Genomic DNA, 23,046 nt, shown 5'->3' with positions numbered 1-23,046 from the left:
TGTTTGATAATGCTAGCCATGTAATTTAACATATCAAATAAGCCTAATTAGTTTAATATTTCTCTTTGAGATGTTTCAGGGGCCCTCTGAAGCATCCCAAAGATAGTTAGAGGTCAAAAGAACTTCATTTAGAATTTGATTTGAGGAAGTTTGTCAAAGTTATCAAGAGTTTTAAAAACACTTGGTCAACTAGGATTATAGGTCACTGTGAAACAATACTTATTCACTTAACCAAAGTGACAATAAAAGATTTCAAAGGCAAATATAGAAAGTTACAACAAGTACTTAAAAAGTAAAAAAAAAAAAAAAAAAAAACTTCACAGTTGGTTATCAGAATCATATAAATATTCCAAGAAAACTTTGTCTCCTTAACAGAGAACCAAATTCTAGTTTTTCACCATCTTACCGTTAACATTATAATTCATTTACTCAATTAAGTTTATTCTAATCTTAGCCAGTCTAGACCATGCACAAAACTCTTTTCTCAGCATTTCTTTTCCACATCATTCTATTGATATAACTTCCTTTTTTACCTTTAGATTTTTTCCCCTATGCTTTTCCTTGTTCTCTCTCTTTTAAAAATTTTTATTGGAGTATAGTTGATTTACAGTGTTGTGTTAGTTTCTGCTGTACAGCAAAGTGAATCGGTTATACATGTATCCACTCCTTTTTAGATTCTTTTCCCATATAGGTCATTACAGAGTATTGAGTAGAGTTCCCTGTGCTGTACAGTAGGTCCTTATTTATCTATTTTATCGATACATACAGTAGTATGTTTATGTCAATCCCAGTCTCCCAATTTATCCCTTCCCCCTTCCACCCCTGGTAACCGTAAGTTTGTTTTCTACATCTGTGACTCAATTTCTGGTTTGTAAATAAGTTCATTTGTACCATTTTTTTAGATTCCACTTATAAGCGATATGACAGTTTTCTTTCTGTGTCTGACTTACTTCACTCAGTATGACAATCTCTAGGTCCATCCATGTGGCTGCAGGTGGCATTATTTTGTTCTTTTTTATGGCTGAGTAATATTCCATTGCATACATGTACCCCATCTTCTTTATCCATTCCTCTGTCGTTGGACATTTAGGTTGCCGCTGGCTATTGTAAATAGTGCTGCAGTGAACATTGGGATGCATGTATCTTTTTGAATTATGGTTTTCTCCAGATATATGCCCAGGAGTGGGGTTGCTGGATCATATGGTAACTCTATTTTTAGTTTTTTTAAGGAACCTCCATGCTCCTTTTTCTCTTTCCCTCTTTTTAACCTCTCTTGAGGACAAAATTACTTTCTTTTCCCTTAACAAAATGCATTTTCATTCCTTATACCTTGTTTTTTCCTTGCATACAAAGATGTTTCCCTTATTAATTTTAGTAGTTTTAATTCACACATATTAACTAGAATTCTCAACTCTTAAAAAACCTTACTTTCTAGTGAAAACTAAGAAGTAAACAATTTTAAACTTTCCTTTATGTTAGCATCCTGTAGATTGACAGACTTATGAATACTGTTTATAATTTCTAAAAAACGTGCTTTCTTATAGAAAATTTCTCTGTGTGGCACCAAACATATTTATTAATAGTCCTGAATATCTTCTTTTCTCTGTAAAAGGAAGTCTGTGTTTAGTAATTAATGTTTCAGTATATTATTTTATTTTGGAATGATCTAGATATTCAGTAAACTTCCATCATTTAACCTAATTTAGCAAAACTCTAAAGTTTCAAGTAACCATATATTTGGAGAAACTGTTTTTAAGTAGACATACCATAAAACATAATTATCCCTAAAGGGTTCACCTAAAAACTCTTATCTCATTTACACTTAATTTACTTATAAAAATTTCATCATACCAAGTTATTTTTCTTGCTGACAAATTTTGTAATAGAAATAAGATCTTAGTTGACTTTTAACAAACTTAGGTACAGTAAAAGTATTATACTGAATGTCGATGACTCTGAAGAGTCTGTATTAATTAAACCAGCAAACTTAAACTAAGTTTAATACCAAATATTAATTTAATACTGAATATTTCCCAGATCATGTGAACCTGAAATTCAATTGGGTTAGTTTCTTTTATATTTCTGAGACTGTGTATAAGTGCTTAATTTCCTTTAAGCCAATTAAGTAGCGCTCACTTACAAATTAATTTTGGCAATAATACTGTTCAGAAGTAAAGACATGTATCTATAACATACACACAGGCATGTAGACAGATGTAATCAGAGATCTCATAGCTTCATTGTAAAACTTAGTCGTGAATCGGGTATTACAATATAAAACTTACTAGTTTATAAATAACAGTTGGAATAAGTTAAGTTTACTCGCTTGGGTTTAAAAGGCCTCTTTTTCCCTTTTTTCCCTCAGTCCCAGGAATTAAAGATGGTCTAGATAAGAGTAAGATAAGAGTTCTTGAGAGCTCTGGTAAGACATTTATATCTCAAAGATGCAGGGAGAGAAATGCAAGGTCCTCCTAGAAGGACTTCATGCCCCGAGGGTCAGAATTTTGCAAGATGTTTTATCAAGCTGCCTTTCTCTAACTGCTTATGCAAAAACCAGTTTGGGAATGCCAAAAAAAGAGCCCCATCTTGGCCATTTCAGGGAGGATTTCCTTAATTCTTAAGTAAGTAAGTACTTGCCAGTGTAAGTTCTGTATAATATGTAAACCTGTCTGGGGTGTTGGTCAGGGGTTATCTGACACCCCTTTTTCTTCCATTCGAGAGACTCTATTTCTCATTTTTAAATTGGTTTGTCAGAATAAAATCACTACTGAAAACTGTGGTGGGCCGACGTGCGGTTTGTGAGCTTAATTCTTCCAGGTGTCAGCCTAGAGTCGTTTTAGCTCTTTCACGTGCCTGGGTTTCTCTTACTGGCAGCCTAAAAATGCTCTGGAGGCCCTGGGCACTGAATGGCCCATCCTTATATGCGCGGCCCTGGCTGAATGAGGTTTTAAGGAGTGGCTTTCCCTAGGGACCTGCTGCACAGTGTGAGGACTTCCTCCACCACTCCCATAAATGCCTCAGTTGCCCGAGGAAGCTGTAATCGGCCTGGAGGAGCTGTGTGTCTTCCCTTTGGAGCTGAAAGCTCTCCTATGGTATCTTCACTTTTATTCTGACAAATCCTGTTAAGGTAGATGATTTGAGGAAACCCATCAGGTCAGGCTCCTACCTAATCACCCAGTCTGAACCTTCCCACTGTCTTTCAAATGAACAAAATCTTCCCATTCTTTCTCAACTGGGCACCTTCTCAGAATCTTACAACTGAACCCTTTCTCAGTATCTCTTACAAAGGAAAAGTCTTACCCACTACTGAAAAAGACTCAGGATTGTCAACCAAGACAGGAGATCCGAGACCAGGAGAGACTCAGCCAGATTCGTCTGGACTCTCCAGGGAGGCACAAGGGCCCTTGCTGGTGCCAAGGTCCAGATCCTCGGAGAGTTCAGGTGAAGGAAAAAAGTCTGCTCTGGGTCCGTTCATGGTTGCCAAAAAACTCTTGACTGAAATAAAAGTGCACAACATGAGAGCTGTGATTTTGGGGTTTCTTCAGGGGCCTTACTGAGGACTATAGCCTCTCAGATAGCTCCGAGGAACTGCTCCGAAGAGGTAGGGAAAGAGCCAGTATACGTGAATTGTTTGGGCTGGGAAATACATATAGTCAAACATACACCTTGGTAAGATTACTGCTAATCACAAAAAACCCCTCAGATATCTCAAGTTAATGATTTTAGTGCTAATTTATGTATGGGAGGATGCAAGAATCTGGTGTCATTGAAATTCTTCCTAATATGCATCTTAACTGTCTAGGTACCAAAAAACACAGAATGTTTCATCCTGTTTTTCATTCTGAATTCCTTTCAGTGTGTACCGTAGGTCAGTGACTGCAGTGGCTTATGACTTGGTCCTCATAGAACTGGATGGCAGGCAACATTCTTTGTTTTGCAGGCTCTGTCTAATGGGTTTCCGGAAAGCAGTATATTGTCTGCACTGTGAGAACTTTCAGCATCTACAGTTAAGATGTACAGTAATCTTTTTACATTGGTGGCTTTTATCTTTAAAACTGAACATTTACCCCATTTTAAAGATGAGAAAAGAGAGGCTTAGATACAGAACATGGCAGACCCTGGACTTGAACCCCTGTCTATCCCACTATCCACCATATTACATTGCCTGTTGGTTATTGTTTTATGCTGGTCTCAGCCTATCGATAACCAGTGTTGTGATTGGACCAGTCCTTGTGGTTCTGATATGATTGCAAGACGCCCTTCAGAAATAACCCGCAGGACACTTTGGAAAAAAAATAAAAGGTATGTTACTTACAAGACCTGGAAATTACATGGCACGCCGGGGCCACACAGTAAGGTTGGGTCAAGGGTGGTGGAGAGAAAGCAAGAGAGTAGGAGTGAGGGTCTGGGGTTCTGCTTTTTTGGGGGCTTGACAGTGGGGCCCTAGGGTTTCACGGGCTCACTCTTTGTAAATTTAAAACCTAAGAGTAGGAATTTAATGCGTGGGAAGAGAAAAAAACCAAGTGGCCCGCACGGTCAGTTATCAGAATCGACCAAGATCTTTGAAAGGAGCTTCAGCGGGGAGAGGCGGCCTGGCTGTGTGGCTGTAGTGTGTTTATTCTTCTCCATTAGCTATCTTCTTCGAAGCGGATGCTTGCATAGCCAGAGCGCTTGCATTACAAAAAAAGGACAAGAAACCCCAAACTGTCAGGGCTTATACTACAGTTAGTTATTGGTGTAGATTGGTTAATTATTGGTGACCAGATCTGCCTGGAGGAAACCCAAAACGTTCACATTGTAGTTTTATGAAGTGTAGTATGTTACAGAGGATACGTGGAAGGTATCTGTCTTCAAAGTGTCTGATTTTTTTAATTTTTAGAAAAAAAAAGTAAATACACAAAAGCACTAAACTAATATGACAAACTTCTGTGTATCTATGATCAAAGTTTAAACAGATAGTATTTGCTTCAGGTTTTTTAAAAAAAGAATTACTGAAGCCATTGAAATTCTTTCTGTACATCCCCTTAATCCTATTTCTCTCCTCTCACCCTCTTTTCCTACATAGACAAAACTCTTATGAATTTTATGCATATTCTTTCATGTTTTTATATTTTTATAATATGTGTATTAAGACAAAGATCTTTTTACATAATGCTTTTATTAAATACACACATTTTATATATATGTCCTATATATAATTTCATACTCATACACAAAATCTCATAGCCATAGACAATGTAATAATCACTAACATTTACAAGGCGGCCTCAGTTCTAAGAACTTTACATGTGTTAACTCATTTAATTTTAATAATAGTCCCATAAGTTATGTACTCTTATTCTCCCCATTTTACAGATGAAGAGGGTGAGGCACAGAGAGATTGAATAACTTGCCCAAGGGTCACAAGCCATAAGTGGTGGAGCCGCTGTCTCTCATAGATGATAATGTTTGAAGTGGTAAAGAAACAACTTACCTAAGTGCTATTATATTGTACTTAATATTCAAAAACTTGGTTTTTACTCAGCATTGTTCTTGAGATTCTTCTATTCCTTTGGACAAAAATTCCATAAAGTGCTGTGCTTTATGGTCTCCATCTTGGCTTCACTGTCTCTTCTTCGTCTATTCTTATATCAATGGATATTTAGTTTTGTTTCTCCTAACTTTCTGTATTACAAGAGAATGCTGCAACGAACACCCCTGTACTTGTCTTCTTGTGCACTCATGTGAGGGGTCTCTCTGGGGCACTAGCTGGTAGTAGAGTAGCTGGGTAAAAGGGTATTTACTTTTTCAGCTTTTCCAGGTACTGGCACCTTTTTCTCCCAGTTGTTTATGCCTCAGTGCACAGATTACATTCCCACTAGTCAGAGATGGAATATACATACAGACAATGGCCAGACCGTATATACAAAGGGAACTCTGACAGAGAAAGACAAATATCATATGATATCACTTGTATGTGGACTCTAACCAAAAAAATGATATACATGAACTTATTTATACAACAGAAATGGACTCACAGGCATAGAAAACGAACTTATGGTTACCAAAGGGGATGGTGGGGGGAGAGATAAATTAGGAGTTTGGGATTAACATATACACACTACTATATACAAAATAGATGAACAACAAGGACCTACTGTACAGCACAGGGAACTATATTCTACTGATATATCTTGTAATAACCTATAATAGAAAGGAATCTGAAAAAGAATATATATATATCATATATATATCGTATATATATAACTGAATCACTTTGCTGTACACCTGAAACACAACATTCAAAATTAACTACACTTCAGTTTTTTAAAACATGGGTAAAAAATCACAAACGGCCAAAACAAACCAGAACTCTGACCTGGAACCTGCAGAAACCTGCCCAGAAAACCAACTCCTTATCTACAGTAAGCAGCCCAGGAAGCCAGCTTGCTTTGAGTCAGGCTTGCGGAAGCCATTGTCGTAATTAGCATTTGACTGACCCTTAGTGAGATGGAGCCGTTGTATTAAGACAGTTCTTTCCAGAGGTCATTAAGGGATTTATAGTAAGGTGTTAGGAAATTACCTTTTAAAGTAGGGGAGGATACAAATGTCAGATGGGTTTAGCTTTATTCATTTCTGAAGAGAAAGGAAGTAGTCTAGAACCATTATCTTAGACTTCTTCTTTTAAGCAGAAAAAGTCTTATTTTTTTTCTTCACTAAATTATGTAGGACCATAAACAAGATGAAAACTGGAACACCTCAGGTAAAATAAAGTCAGCAGTATGGTTCCACCCACCTGGCCCCCTCCCCTTCCTTCTTGCCTCCCTGCCCCCAGATCACTGGAGACCCCCCCCCCCCCCCCCCCGGTGGAATCCTAGGGCTGGGTGGTAACCTACAAGATGCTGTAGGATGCCTCCTGGTGAGAGCATTTGATGAGATCTTTCATCTCTCTCAGCCTCGGTTAGAAGGGGAACTTGATAAATTCTACAAGACTTTGGGCTAAACGTATTCTATTCCTTTGGTCTCCTGGCAGGCAGGAATTTGTGGATGCTTACGTGAATTATGTCTTCCAAATCTCAGTTCATGAATGGTACACAGCTTTCTCCAGCGGCTTCCTAAAGGTGTGTGGTGGCAAAGTGCTTGAGCTCTTCCAGCCTTCGGAACTGAGGGCCATGATGGTGGGGAACAGCAACTACAACTGGGAGGCCCTGGAGGAGGTAAGCCTAAAAGGTGCGGTCTGTCCCCTCTGAGGGAGCAGCACAGGCCTGGGCACAGCGCCTGGAACCCGGTCTCTTTCGTTTTTTTTTCTTTTTGCGTTACACGGGCCTCTCACTGCCGTGGCCTCTCCCGTTGCGGAGCACAGGCTCCTGACGCGCAGGCTCAGCGGCCGTGGCTCACGGGCCCAGCCGCTCCGTGGCATGTGGGATCTTCCCGGACCGGGGCACGAACCCGTGTCCCCTGCATCGGCAGGTGGACTCTCAACCACTGCGCCACCGGGGAAGCCCCCTCCCCACCCCCGCCCCCGGTCTCTTTCTTAAGTATTCTGTGGTCACGTAGGATTTAGGCCTCCTGCATCTCAGTGGTTATTTCTTACTCTCCAGTGCAAATGGTATACAGATGTCCATTTGTAATACTCTTCTGGAAGATAATTGTTTTCTTTCTGTCTTTCTTGGGCAGACTGCCATCTACAAGGGTGATTACTCAGCCACACATCCCACTGTGAAACTATTTTGGGAAACATTTCATGAGTTCCCATTGGAAAAGAAGAAGAAGTTTCTCTGTAAGTAACATCAGTGTGGTATCTGTCCACATTTCAGTTTTGCATTTGGTATAGGATGGTATACTCCGTGGTGAAGTTCAGCTCTTTTAAATGGTAAAGGGCAAGTAAGGAAATACATTTACGTTTTTTGTCTTAGTGATATCTGAGGCGCAACAGAGGTGGCTAATCCTTATTTGTTGTGTAACGGGGTGGGTTGCATGAAAGGAAGAAAAGCATTTCAGTGATTTTTACTTGCTCTAAAAATGCTAGTTATTTTATATGAAGGGGATCCCTTTAAGTATTACATTGATGAGATCGAATTGTTTGGATTAACCGCCCTTATCTTTCTAGCCTCTTGAAAATACTTGTGTCTACTGCAGAGGTCACTGGGGAGATGTGATTTACAATAGCTTTACTGAGATTTAATTCACACCCACATCCTGTTACAATTCAGCCATTCAAGGTGTACAGTTCCGTGGTTTTTAGTATATTCAGAGTTGTGAAACTATCGATTAATTTTAGAACACGTTCATCACCCCCAGAAGAAACACTGTGCCCATTAGCAGTCTTCCCCCGCTTCCTCCCAGCCTCCCACCGCTTACCAATCTGCTGTGTCTCTGTGGATTCGCCCGTTCTGGGTATTTCATATAAATGGAATCGTACAATAAATGGTCCTTTGTGACTGGCTGGATGACGTCTGAGAATGGTACGTTTGCAAAGGAAAATGAAGCCCAGTTTACATGAGCAAAATTACCCTTTTAAAAATAGTAGAAATCCTTGTGTCGTTGTATAATCAGAGTCATAAATTAGCCATTGAATAGCATAACATTTTTATCAATATAAAATGAGAAAAACAGAGTTTGAAAGGCAGTCTCTTTTGCTTTTTAAGAATGAGCATATATTAGTATTAATGCGAGATTTACCCCCAGATTCTACTGCTCCCATGGAGTAAGGATGAGAGGAAGCGGAGATCTTACAAAAGAATTCCTAAAAAGAGCCCTGCTTCCCCCTCTGCCCGGTTACATGGGCCCTTGAGAAATAGCGGCATACGAGTCAGAGTGACAGGATGAGATTTGCCACTGGATCTTGTGGAACTGTGACAGTCAAGAGGCGCTTGCCCTTGGTCCGGGGATTTCCTTAAAAGATGTTTTTCTGTTCAGAGACCATTGGACTTTCATAAATTTTTATTAACTTTACAGATTTGGCAAGAATGTTTATGTATCATAGCCTCAGGTAGTGACAGGTTGTCTGAACGTGCTCCTTAACTAATGATTTCATTGTATCGATAGTTAATTTTCCAGCAGTTCAACAAAGAAGGTTACCTAGTGCTGGAAAACAGGAAGAGACAGCTGGGTTGGTCTTTTTTTCCCTCCAAGTCACAAGTGTGTCCCAAGAGGGAAATGTCTCATATAGTGTCAGTGTCAGATCTTCTGGTTTAAGAGAAATGGAGAGACAGGGAAAGGCAAGCAAACAGATCCCAAATGGAAATTCACCAGCCAAGGGGGTATAATCACAGATACTCGAGGGGAGAGGGGAGACCCTGAGGCCCCATGGTCTGCAGTTTTCTTCCGGGTTTCTGAGGTCAGCCCTTTTCCTAGGTCAGCATTTCCCTTCCCCTTTGATTTTGTGAAAGCTCATGACGTTTATGAGGCCACACGTTTCACTGAGGCCATTTTTTATTCGGGGGCATTTCTGAGCATCTTTCCATTGGATGGATGCTTTGTGCCAGTGTATAATTAGGGTCTGAAATGAGCCAATGAAAAGTACAGACTTTTTATCCATATAAAACCAAAACACAGGGCTTGAAAGGCAATCTCTTGCTTTATAAGTGAGCATTTGTTAATATTAATACGACACACATTGGCACAAAAAAGTGGTTGTACTTCTCACATGAGCCACAGGGTGTCACCCCTTCCCTTCTGTTCCTCCCTGGGCCGCAGAGAGCCGCTCCCCATTTACCTAGCTGGTGTTTCCCGTCCTCTTTCTCCGCAGTGTTCCTGACAGGCAGCGATCGCATCCCCATCTACGGCATGGCCAGCCTGCAGATAGTCATCCAGTCCACAGCCAGCGGGGAGGAGTACTTGCCCGTGGCCCACACTTGCTACAACCTTCTCGACCTCCCCAAGTACAGCAGCAAAGAGGTCCTGTGTGCACGGCTGACCCAGGCCCTTGACAACTACGAGGGGTTCAGCTTGGCCTGAGGCTCCCCAGCCTGCCCCCGATTCCCCTTCCTTCCTCCACGTCCACAGTGAGGCCCATACAGAAAATCATGGGGAGTGAGTTCTGTTTTTTTTTTTTTTATTGTATTAAGTGGGTTGGAACTTTTGAATCCTGAACCCGATTGATGCATTTCTGGGGTGGTAAGCAGTGACCTTTTTGAAAAATCAGGGGTTAGGGATGCGGTGAAAAACTGGCCCTTGTCTGAGGAGCGATTTTGTTTCTAAACGCAGTTCCCCATTGCTCCTTGCACTTGTGACTACGCTGTACTCTGCTGGATAAAAGGGCAGTGGATTTTTAAATTCGCATTCCCCAGATGTCTCTCTCAGCCCTGACCTTTCCTCATGACGCTTCCTTGTCTTCCTGACTTCTCATTCCTCTGCAAGAATGATTTGACTGACCTGTCCTTTCTCACCTGCACGTGCAGAACATCTCCTTTCTCTGCAGCCTTGGAAATGCTCCTGGCTTGTTGCCGTCCAACCCTAAGGACTAAGAAGGAGAGGATTACTTCAGAAATTCCCAAGCCCAACAAGCTGAATCCGGGTCCATGACTTTGGCGGAACTCTTGCGAATTTATGGGAGCCTTTCATAAACCTGCCTTTTGCCTAAAAACACAGTTCTTGAGGGACTGGCCGTCTCCCCATGGCTCTGCCTATTCCCGGCCCTCCTCAAAGGGGTGCAGAGCCGCGGAGCTTCGCAGCTGAGCCGACCCTCGGTCTGCTGGCCCCGCCAAGCCCTTTTGACAACAAGATGAGGTAACAGGCCCTCCCCCTCTTGCATCATTTTGCTTTTGGAGCCGGTTGCATTAATCTTCTAAGGAGTGTTTTCTCCCAGAAAAGTAGAATAAATTTCTTATCCTTTTCCCTATCACTTTCTGTCTCTCCCACTTCATCTCTCCTCCCACCCTCCTACTTTTCTCTTCACTTCATCCCATTCTCTGTTACCTGACTTACTGTCCCTTCCTCTCCTCTCCTCTCCTCTCCTCCTGGTGGATGCATGCAGTCTATTTTCCTTTTCTATTTAAACTGCAGAATTTCTACTCAGATTTTTTTTTTTCCCTCTTCCCTAACTGCTAAGACTTAAGGACATTCTTTATTATGGAACTTTTGTTTATTGCATTTGGAATGTGTGTTTACAGTGGGATTTCAGGAGGGATTGTGTTTGAAGCAAATATATGTATTTCAGAAATCATGACACACTCAACCTTCTTCATCATGGGATCAGAAAATTCTACATGAGCAAAGAATCTATGTCAGCCTAATTTTAAATTCCTAGTCACTAGAGAAGAGACTTATTTATATAAAATGAAGTATTTATGAACCGTGAGACAGCATCAAATCTCACTGAAGGATTGTAGATTTTTTGCTTTTTGTTTTTAAAACTTATTCCAATTGCTAAATTGGTAGTTTTTCAGTCTTTATAATACAAGATTAAAAAAGGTATAGTTATATGAAATGTTTATTTTCTATGTGTGTGCCTATAGTTCAATATTATGCAATAAATTTGCTGTTTTAATGTAACCAGAACTATTTCTTCTTGTACTTGCAGAATGGGTAGCTTGCTTTCAGTAGAAGAATTAAGTCATCTACCCGAGTAATCTAATAGAAGGTCAAACTTGCTTCCTGCCACAAGAGAGTAGAACCAACTGCTGGGAAAATGAAGAGGAAAACAGGGTGGGGGGGGGGGAGCATATGGCATTAAGGAGGGCTGGGATTTCTGAAGCTTCTGATGGGTGAAAAGGCATTTCTCACGGAGGGGAAGGCCTTAGCAAGGGCTTGAACATGGGGAAGTATTTAAGGAAGGGCCAGGAACAATTCGAAGGGAGCATCAGAGGAAACAGAATAATGGTAAACACGAGTGGGGAGAAAGACAGTAAGTTTGGGGCTGAGGAACCAGGCTAAGCCTTGGACCTTCAAAATGTTCAGGGCCTTGGGGTGGGGGAAGGAGGCAGTGATACGAGTTGAGCCTGGTTTTAAGGAAATGCGGATAAGGGTACTTGTGTTGGAATGGAGTGGGAAGGACAGCAGCTGAGAGCAGTGGGGGGCGGGGGGGGGGCAGCAGTGGAAAGAGAAGAGCTGTGCGCAGGAGGGACGGGAGGAGGGGAGGCGATGGGCGCCTTCAGGGAAAAGGAGGAATTAAAGGTGAATCTAAGACTTGGTAATCTAATGGCTGATGCTAATTAGCCCACTTATACACAGCAAAAAATATAAGTTTTAAAAATTACCATGTACTGTTTGTTTTTACCAGACTTAATAGATGGTTTAAAAGAAGTGGTAAAGAGAACAGTAGCTTTCCATTAATAAGTTCCATTCAACAAACACTTAAGAGCACACAGAAGTGCTCAGTTTGCAGGACAAAAAAAGCCTGTTACCTTTAATTTTGAATGAAAATAGCCAAGTTATTTTAAATTTGAGGGGGGGGGGGTCCTTCAGAATCCTCATGCATGGAATAAGGAGATTGGGCCAGATGATTCCTAAGGTCACTGAGCTCTAACTACTGTACATACAGATGCTCAATAAATTCTTCTACATGTTTCTTGCATGAATGAAATTCTGTGCTGCTTTTCTAAAAAACGATTTTTCTGGCATATTCTCCTCTTTTTTTTCCTTTATCACTATTGCTTTAGAAGACTCTTCAGGTAGGCATTTCTAGATTTACCTACCTGCCTACCTACCTACCTTCCCTCACCTGCAGACAGACATTTGGAAGTTTCTTCAGTTTTCAGAAATGTACCTATTTAATGAAAAAAATCGAAAAAAATCTCATTAAAATAAGGCCACTTGTGGTGGGTGGGGTTTAATGAAAGTGTAACCAGGCGATTTAGCCAGTTGTGATAGCTCCCGCTCCGCGCGAAAGCTGCTTGACCAGAAAGGTTCTCTGTTAATAAATAACCCTGGAGAGCAGGGTTGGCAGCTACAGCCTGTGAGCTAAAATGGGTTGTACGTTTTTAAAAGGGTCTGGTCTGTAAAGCCTAACAAACCATGTTAACATCTGGCCCTTCACAGAAAAAGACTCGCCCCAACCCTTTGAGACCAGACTTGCAGGAATCACAGTAACAGAGTTGATAACTTACTTACTGAAGTGTCTGTCAGGAGGAACTCGGTCATAGCTGACGTTGAACTAGAGAGACATGTCTGGGCCTTTCTGCCGCAGGGGTAAGCAAAGCAAGCTTTGTCTAAGATTAACCCACAGAAATAGGCACCGAGGTTTCGAGCGTGGTGACTACCAGGTATTGACGGTGGCCAGACCCCGCACCAAGCATTATCTACGCGCTATTCAGTTTCATTGCTACCACTGCCCTCCTGGCTCGACCGTTCACTAGCTGTGTGGCCTTGGGCCACACAGCTAACCTCTCTGGAGCTCATTTTCTTCCTACTTAAAATGGGAATAAAAATAATGCCTCCCTCATGGAGTTGTAATGAGAAGTAACTGAATTAATTAATGGAAAGCACAAAGAACAGTGCCTAGCACGTAACAAGCTCTCAGTAACTATAATTTTCATTCTTATCCCAGTTTTTCGCATGAAGAAATAAATGTTCAGAGGAAATAACTTGTTCACTGTCACAGTGGTAGGACGTGAACTTGACCGTTCCTCTATATTACGCCCAGCTGCTAGGGTGGGCAGCAGATTTGACCAGGGATGGATAGCTAGAGATGAGGTCTGCCTAGAGCCCAAATAAAAAGACACGTTGTGATGTGGCAGGTGGCTTCCCTCACCACCCGTCTGCAAGTGGTCATAGCGCAATAAGATTTGTTTTCGTGCCACTGTGCAGTTCAGTAAGGCAATTCTATGATCATGAGACCAAAATACTGATCAGATGTGTGGCTTCTCTGTCATCTGCTGTGGATCTCACTGGAGCTAGTGTCTGTGGGCATTTAGCTGTCAGCCTAGTACCTGCTGACTTCTCCCAGACCATACTTTGGAACTGATGGTCAAAGAGTAGATTCCAAGTTGGTGAACATGCGGAGGTGTGCTAGGTGAGCGGTGTGCCTGGAGAGGGCATCGAAGCTCCGTGCCCATTCCCACATACCTTGCTCTATGTATCCCTTCCATCTGGCTGTTCCTGAGTTGCAGGACTGGAGGTGATGCCGCCAAAATGGCAGTGCAGGATACCCAGCCTCCATTCTTCCACAAAGATCAACACTTAGCCGTCTATCCATGAACAAAACCAGCTCTGGGAGAGCTCTGGAGTCCACTTAAGAAACTTCAGTAATGCGGCTGGACATAAAACCTGAGAATAACCGTACAAAAAGGGGACGACACCTTCACTCTGCCTGCACCATCCCATCCCCAAAGCCAGCAGTGCTCAGCACCAAGAGGGAGTGCCCAGCTAGAAAGGGGGACCCTTCACTAGGAAAGGGGGAGTGGGGTGAGTGACCAGCTTCCCCTGCCTTTCGGGGCACCTCATGAAGGCCCCCCTTCAGTTTCACCCTACTCACTCAGAGATTGGCAAAGCTGAGACACATAGAAAGGGGGGACAAGGGACAAGGAAGAAAAAGCAGGGGCTCCCAGAAGCAGGCACATAGCAGGAGCAGGAGCAGCTGTGGTTCCGAGACGCCTGCTCCACAGACAAATCCAGCAGCTTTCACCACTGAAGAAACCAAGAGACAGCACAACCACCATGGGCCCCACAGGTATTTGCATTCACGGACATCAGCCACCTCAGCCCCTACCTGTTTATTTCCTTCCCAGCCTGCCCCACTCTGGCCCCTGCTAGAGCCCAGGTACCACACGAGCAGCCAGCCCAGGCCTCCACGTGGGCACAAGACACCAGCCTACAAGCCCCATCGCCACGCGTGCACTTGGGGCTAGCCCCTCCAGCCGCGCACTTGCACACTGCCAGCCTGACACTGGCCTCCGCTGCGGTGTGCACACCCAGGGGGAGACTGTGCAGCCACAGGAGAACGTGCAGACAGCTGCCAGCGTGCCCACAGTTGGCCCTGGCCCTTGCTGCCTGCCCTGGCACCCACCACTAGGTGTGTGTCTGCAACCGGCCCCTGCCACTACATAGGCATCTGTAGCTGATCCCTGCAGCGGAGCGTGTACACACCGTTGGCCCCGTCCACCACACCGCCTGTCCTGGTCCTTGGACCAGGGGGTGCTGCTGAGGACCCCAAGCGCCACTGCAGCCTTTGTGGACTCCCTGCAGCATTCATCAGAGACCATTCAGTTGCTGACGCTATGGACCCCAGCAACCTGAGCCACAGAGAGAGCACGCCCCTCCCCCAACCCACTGCTGCCACACAGCCCCACACTCGGTGCCCTGGGGTCACGGCGTGTTGCAGTGTGCTCCACCAACCCCTGCACGTGTGAAAGTCTTCACTTACCAAAGTCAGTCCGTAAAGTCTGGAAGAGGTGACTGCTGCTTCAAATGCAGACACCCGTGAAAGGCTATGGGGATCCTGAAGAATCAGGGAACTAGGTCTCCACCAAAGGAGTACAATAAACGTCCAGGAACTGGCCCCAAAGAAACGGAGATCCAGGAGGTGGCCTGATAGACACTTTCAAATAATTGTCTAAAGATGCTCAGGGAGCTACAAGAGAACAGAAGAACACTCTAACGATACCTGGAAAACAGTACAAGAACAAATAAGATGTGCATCAAAGAGACAGAAGATCTGAAAAAAAATTGTGGAGCTGAAGAATACAATAATTGAAGAATTCAAGAGAGACCTTCAACATCAGACCCGAACAGGAAGAAGAAAGAATCAGTGAGACAGACCAACTGAAAGTAGCCAGTCAGAGGAGCAAAAAGAAAAAAAGAATGAAAAGGACTGAAGAACACCTATAAGACTTAGGGGACACCGTTAAAAGAAACACTGTACGTATCACTGGAATTGCAGAAGGAGAAGAGGTGGAGAGAGGTAGAAAGCTTGTTTCAAGAAAGAATGGCTGAGAATTTCTCTCTCAAACCTGGGAGAGATTTGGACTTCCAAGTTCACGAAACCAATAGGTTTATTTTCAATCTAAAATGATCTCCTCCAAGATACATTAAAAAAACGGTCTAAAATCAAAACCAGAGAATTTTTAGAGCAGCAAGAGAAGAAAAAATCTCGTACAAGGGAACCCCCCATAAGGAAATCAGCAGATTTCCCAGTAGTGACCTTGCAGGCCAGGTGAGAATGGGATAATATATTCAAGTACTGAAAGAAAAAAAAACCCTGCCAACCAAGAATACTTTACCCAGCAAAGTTGTCCTTCAGATATGAAGGTGAGATAAAGACTCTCCCTCACAAAAAAAAAATTGAGGGAGTTCACCACCCCTAGACCTTACTCATTAAGAAAGCTGAAAGGAATTCTTCAAGCTGAAATGAAAGGATACCAGTTAGTAACATGAACACATACAAATATACACCATACTGGTTAAGATAAGTATGTAGTCAGATTCAGAATACTCTAATACTGTAATGTGGTAGTGTGTTCATTACTTAACTCCGGTATAAAGGTTAAAGGGCAAAAGTATTAGAAAACTATAGCTACAATAATTTGTTAATACATAATATTAAATATAAATTGTGACATCAGAAACATAAAAGAGGGAAAGTAAAAGGGTAGAGGTTTTGTATGCAATCAACATCAAATTATCAGCCTAAAATAGACTATTATAAGTTGTTTTATGTAAGCCTTATGGTAATAACAAAGCAAAAGCCTACAGTAGATTCATAAAAGATAAAGAGGAAACTAAAGCATAATCACTATGGAAATTCATCTCACAGAGGCAGGCAGGAAGAGAGGAAGAAAGTAACAAAGGGACTAAAAAACAGCCAGAAAACAAGAAGATGGCATTAGTAGGTCTTTACCTATTAATAATTTCTTTAAATATAAATGTATTGAATTCTCAAAAGACAAAGAGCGGCTGGATGGATAAAAAAACAAAACTCAACTCTATGCTGCCTCCAAGAGACTCACTTCAGCTTTAAGGACACAGACAAGCTCAGAATGAAGGTGTGGGAAGAGATATTCACGCAAGTGAAAACCACAAGAGGGCAGGGATAGCTATACTTACATCCGACAAACTAGACTTTAAGCCAAAAATGGTAACAAGAGACAAAGAAGATCATATAATGACAAAGAGGTCAATTTATCAAGAAGATTTAACAGTTGTAAATATATAATCACCTAACGTTGGAGCTAAATACATTAACAAAATACTAACATCTGAAAGGAGAAATAGATGACAATACAATAATAGTTAAGGACTTCAGTATCCCACTTTTAACAAAGGATAGATCATCCAGACAGAAAATCAATAAAGAAACATTGGACTTGAACCATACTTTAGACCAAATCAGTTAAACAGATATATACAGAACATTCCATCCAACAGAAACAAAACACACATTCTTCTCAAATGCACATGGAACATTCTGCACAATAGGTCATACCATAGGTCACAAAACAAGTCTTAGCAAATTTAAGATTGGAATCATACCAAGTATCTTTTCCAACCCAGTGGTATGAAACTAGAAATCAATAACAAGAAGAAAGCTGAAAATTTCACATACATGTGGAAATCAACACACTCCTGAACAAACAATGGGTCACAGAGAAAATCAAAAGGAAAATAAAAAACACCTTGAATCAAACAAAAATTAAAACACTTTATACCAAAACCTGTGTAAACCTGTGGGATGCATCAAGAGCAGTTTTAAGAGAAGTTTATAGAAATAAATGTCTACATTAAGAAAAAAGAAAGATCTCAAACAGCCTAATTTTACCCCTTAAGGAAGCAGAAAAAGAAGAAACTAAGCCCAAAGTTAGCAGAAGGAAGGGGATAATATAAATAAATGAAATAGAGACCAAAAAAATTATAGAAAAGATCAATGAAATTAAGAGCTTGTTTTTGAAAGATAAAATGGACAAACTTTTAGCTAGATTAAGGAAAAAAAAGAAGGGCTTCCCTGGTGGTGCAGTGGTTGAGAATCCACCTGCCAATGCAGGTGGGACACGGGTTCAATCCCTGGTCTGGGAAGATCCCACATGCCGTGGAGCAACTAAGCCCGTGAGCCACAACTACTGAGCCCGCGTGCCTAGATCCCATGCTTCGCAACAAGAGGAGCCACCACGATGCGAAGCCCGCGCACTGCAATGAAGAGTAGCCCCCACTCGCCGCAACTAGAGAAAGCCCGCATGCAGCAACAAAGACCCAACTCAGCCCAAAATAAATAAATTTATTAAAAAAGGGAAAAAAGAGAAGACTCAAATAGATAACATTTATAAATGAAAGAGGAGACATTGCAATGGATACCACAGAAATACAAAGAGACTATTACGAACAATCACACACCTGCAAATTAGATAACCTAGAAGAAACTGATAAATACGTAGAAACAGGACACTGTAAAACTCTCAGAGGAAATCACAGAACACTCTTTGACGTAAATCGCACAAGATCTTTTTTGATCCACCTCCTAGAGCAATGAAAATAAAAACAAACAAATAGGATCTAATTAAACTTAAAAGCTTTTGCACAGCAAAGGAAACCATAAAAAAAAAAAAACCAACCAAAAAAAACCCCTCAGAATGGGAGAAAGTATTTGGAAACAAAGCAACTGACAAGGGATTAATCTCCAAAATATACAAGCAGCTCATGAAGCTCAATATCAGAAGATCTAAACAGACATTTCTGCAAAGAAGACATACAGATGCACATGAAAAGATGCTCATCACTGATTATCAGAGAAATGCAAATCAAAACTACAGTGAGGTGTCACCTCACACCAGTCAGAATGGCCATCATCAAAAAATCTACAATCAATAAATGCTGGAGAGGGTGTGGAGAAAAGGGAACCCTCCTACACTGCTGGTGGGAATGTAAATTGGTGCAGCCACTATGGAGAACAGTATGGAGATTCCTTAAAAAACTAAAAATACAACTACCATATGACCCAGCAATCCCACTACTGGGCGTATACCCTGAGAAAACCATAATTCGAAAAGATAAATGCACCACAATGTTCACTGCAGCACTATTTACAATAGCCAGGACATGGAAGCAACCTAAATGTCCATTGACAGAGGAATGGATAAAGAAGATGTGGTACATATATACAATGGGATATTACTCAGCCATAAAGAAGAACAAAATAATGCCATTTGCAGCAACATGGATGGACCTAGAGACTGTCAGTGAGTGAAGTAAGTCAGACATAGAAAGACAAATATCATATGATATTGCTTATATGTGGAATCTAAAAAAATGGTACAAATTAACTTATTTACAAAACAGAAGTAGAGTCACAGATGTAGAAAACAAACTTATGGTTATCAGGGGATAAGAGTGGGGAGGGATAAATTGGGAGATTGGGATTGACATATACACGCTACTATATATAAAATAGATAACTAATAAGAACCTACTGTATAGCCGAGGGAACTCTACTCAGTACTCTGTAATGACCTATATAGGAAAAAGATGTTAAAAAAAGAGTGGATATATGTATATGTATAACTGATTCACCTTGCTGTACACCTGAAACTAACACAATATTGTAAGTCAACTATACTCCAATAAAAAATTTTTTAAAATGAGATGTAGAAGTCAGAGGTATAAAAAAAAATCAACTGAATCATTTAGAGAAAATTTGGCCATAAGATGAGCAGATGACATATTTTATAAGAATAGCTTAAGTTCTTTAAAACTTATTGTTCTCATAACCATACTTAAAAAGTATGTTTTTGAAATCATGCTCACTAATACCCAATAAAGCTCAGGATGTGTGTGAAAAAAAAACAAAAAACAAAAAACAAAAAACTTCATGGGACTTCCCTGGTGGTCCAATGGTTAAGACTCTGCCTTCGAATGCAGGGGCTGTGGGTCCAACCCCTGGTTGGGGAGCTAAGATCCCACATGCCTCGTGGCCAAAAAAAACCCAACAAATCATAAAACAGAAGCAACATTGTAACAAATTCAATAAAGACTTAAAAAAATGGTCCACATCAAAAAGAATCTTAAAAAAAAAACTTCAAATGTCCATCAATTAAAAAAGCCTAAAACTTAGAAACATACAACCTACCAAGGCTGAATCATGAAAAAAAATAGAAAATCCAAACTAGTAATGAGGAAGGAGATTGAATCAATAATCAAAAACCTCCCAATAAGAAAACCATAGACCAGATGGTTTCACCAGTGAATTCTACCAAACATTTAAAGAAGAATTAATGTCAATCCTTCTCAAACCGGGAACACTCCAAAACTCATTTTATGAGGGTAGCATAACCTTGGTACCAAAGGCAGATAAGGAAACTATAAGGAAAGATAACTACAGACCAATATCCCTGATGAATATAATAAATGCAAAAATTCTCAACACGATATTTGCAAACTGAATTCAATAGCACATTAAAACAGTCCTACACCATGGTCAAGCAGGATTTATTCCTGGAATGCAAGAATGATTCAATGTATGCAAATCAATAAATGTGATACATCTCACTAATAGAAGGAAAGATAAACTCATATGATCCTTTCAATAGATGCAAAAAAAGCATTTGACAAATGACAACATCCTTTCATGATAAAAAAAAACTCTCAACAAATTGGGAACTGAAGAAACATACCTCAACATAACATCATAAGTCCACAGCTAACATTATACTCAATGTTCAAAAGTTGAAAGCTTTTCCTTTAAGATCAGGAACCGGTTAAGGGTGACCATTCTCACCCCTCCTATTCAACACAGTACTGGAAATCCTAACCAGAGAAATCGGGCAAGGAAAAAAAGACATCTAAATCAGAAAGGAAGAAGTAAAACTCATTGTTTGCAGATGATATGATCTTATATATAAAAAATCCTAATGACTGCACCAAGAAAAGCTAGAACTAATCGAGGAATTCAGTAATGTTATAGGACACAAAATCAACATACAAGAATCAGTTGTGTTTCTGTATACTAACAATGAAATATCTGAAAAAGACAAAAAGAAAACAATCCCTTTAATAATATCAAAAACAATAAAATATTTAGAAATAAATTTAACCAAGGAGGTGAAAGATCTGTACACTGTAAACTACAAGACTCTGGCAAAAAAAAAAAAAAAAAAAAAAACCTGAAGAAGACACAAAGAAATGGAAAGAGATGCTATTTTCATGAACCAGAAGAGTTAATACTGTTAAGATAGCCATACTAGCCAAAGCCATCTATAGATTCAGTGTGATCCCTATCAAAACCCCAATGGCATTTTTCACAGAAATAGAACAAATAATTTTAAAATCTGTGGAACCACAAAAGATCCCAAATAGCCAAGGCAATCGTGAGAAAAAAGTATAAATTGGAGGCATCACACTTCCTGTTTCAAAGTATACTACTATAGCTATAGTAATAACTATTTCAAGCTATACTACAAAGCTACAGCAATTAACATAGTATGGTACTGGCATAAAAAAGAACAAATAGACCAATGGAACAGAATCAAGAGCTTAGAAATAAACCTTTGCATATATGGTTAACTGATATTTGACAGGAAGCCAAGAATACTCAATGGGGAAAGAATAGCCTCTTTAATAAATGATGTAAAAAAATAAATACATGAACGAATGAATGTATGATGTTGGTAAAACTGGATAGTCAAATGCAGAATGAAATTGGACCCCTATCTTACACTATTCACAAAAATTAACTCAAGATAAAGACTTAAACACAGGACCTGAAACTAAAACTCCTAGAAGAAAACATAGGGAAAAGGCTTCCTGACATCAGTCTTTGCGATGATTTTTGGATTTAACACCAAAAGCTCTAGCAACAAAGACAAGACTTGATAAGTGGGATTATATCGAACTAAAATAGCTTCTGCACAGCAAAAGAAACAACCAACAAATAAAAATGCAAACTATGGAATGGAAGAAAATATTTGCAAACCATATATCTGATAAGGAGTTAGTATCCAAAATATGTAAATAACTCATACAACTCAATAGCAAAAATAACCAAACAATTTGATTTTAAAATGGGCAGGAGAACTCAATAAATACATTTTCAACTAAGACATACAAATGGCCAACAGGTACATGAAGAGGTACTCGGCATCATTAAACATGAGGGAAATGCAAATCAAAACCACAAGGAGATATTCATCTCACACCTGTCAAAATGGCTATTGTCAAAAAGACAAAAGATAAGTGTTGGTGAAGATGTGGAGAAAAGGGAACCCTTGTGCATTGTTGGTAGGAATGTAAACTGGTATAGCCACTATGGAAAACATTATGAAGGTTCCTTAAAAAAATAAAAATAGAACTATCGTACGATCCAGCAATCCCACTTCTGGGTATATATATATATATATCCAAAGGAAATATAAACAGGATCTTGAAGAGATGTCTGCACCCCCATGTTCACTGAAGCAGTATTTACAATAGCCAAGATATGGAAACAACGGGTCTGTCAAAGGATGAATGGATAAAGAAATTGTGGTGTATATACACCATGGAATATTATTCATAAGAAAGAAGGAAATCTGGCTATTTGTGACAACATGGATGGACCTTGAAAGTATTATGCTAATTAAGTCAGAGAAAGACCAATACTGTATGATCTCACTTATATGTGAAATCTAAAATGCCTAACTCATAGAAACAGAGTAGAATGGTAGTTACCAGGGGCTGGGGAGTGGGGAAAACGGGGAGATGTTGGTCAAAGGATACAAACTTCCAGTGATAAGATAAATACATTCTGGGCATCTAATTAACAGCATGGTGATCATAGTTAATAATACTGTACTATATACTTGAATGTTGCTAAGAGAGTAGATCTTAAATGTTCTAACTGCAAAAAAGAATGATCATTATGTAATATGATGGAGGTGTTAGCTAATGCTATGATGGTAATTGCTTTACAATATATTAGTGGTTCAAATCAACCTGCTGCACACCTTAGACTTACACAATGTTACATGTCAATCATATCTCAATAAAACCGGAAAAAATAAAGGAGAAAACAGCCAAATCACTGTTAACTGGATGATGGAGAGAAAGGTGGAATGAAGGAGGGCATACAACAGAACGTCAAAACAGATTTGAGGTGCAGCCCAATGAACAGAATGTTTTGTGTTAGGGTCAAGCACAGAAGAGGAAGTATATAAAATCAAGGCTAAT

At 40.4% G+C, this 23,046-nt stretch overlaps 1 protein-coding gene across 4 annotated transcripts in view; it reads left to right on the top strand.

Moving 5' to 3' along the window:
* Nucleotides 1-11,423, top strand: part of HERC3 (HECT and RLD domain containing E3 ubiquitin protein ligase 3) — a 138,922-nt gene extending 127,499 nt beyond the window's left edge. For all 4 annotated transcript variants that reach the window (XM_082838085.1, XM_082838086.1, XM_082838084.1 and 1 more), the window contains 3 exons: nt 7,013-7,196; nt 7,657-7,759; nt 9,731-11,423. In XM_082838085.1, coding sequence (XP_082694211.1) covers nt 7,013-7,196; nt 7,657-7,759; nt 9,731-9,939 — 496 coding nt within the window. In that variant the 3' untranslated portion in view covers nt 9,940-11,423. The remainder of the gene's footprint in view (nt 1-7,012; nt 7,197-7,656; nt 7,760-9,730) is intronic.
* The last annotated feature ends 11,623 nt before the right edge of the window (nt 11,424-23,046 follow it).

This window comes from Leucopleurus acutus (genome assembly GCF_964270905.1).
Source record: "Leucopleurus acutus genome assembly, chromosome: 4".
Classification (NCBI taxonomy): domain Eukaryota; kingdom Metazoa; phylum Chordata; class Mammalia; order Artiodactyla; family Delphinidae; genus Leucopleurus; species Leucopleurus acutus.
This window is presented reverse-complemented; position numbering and strand designations above follow the sequence as displayed.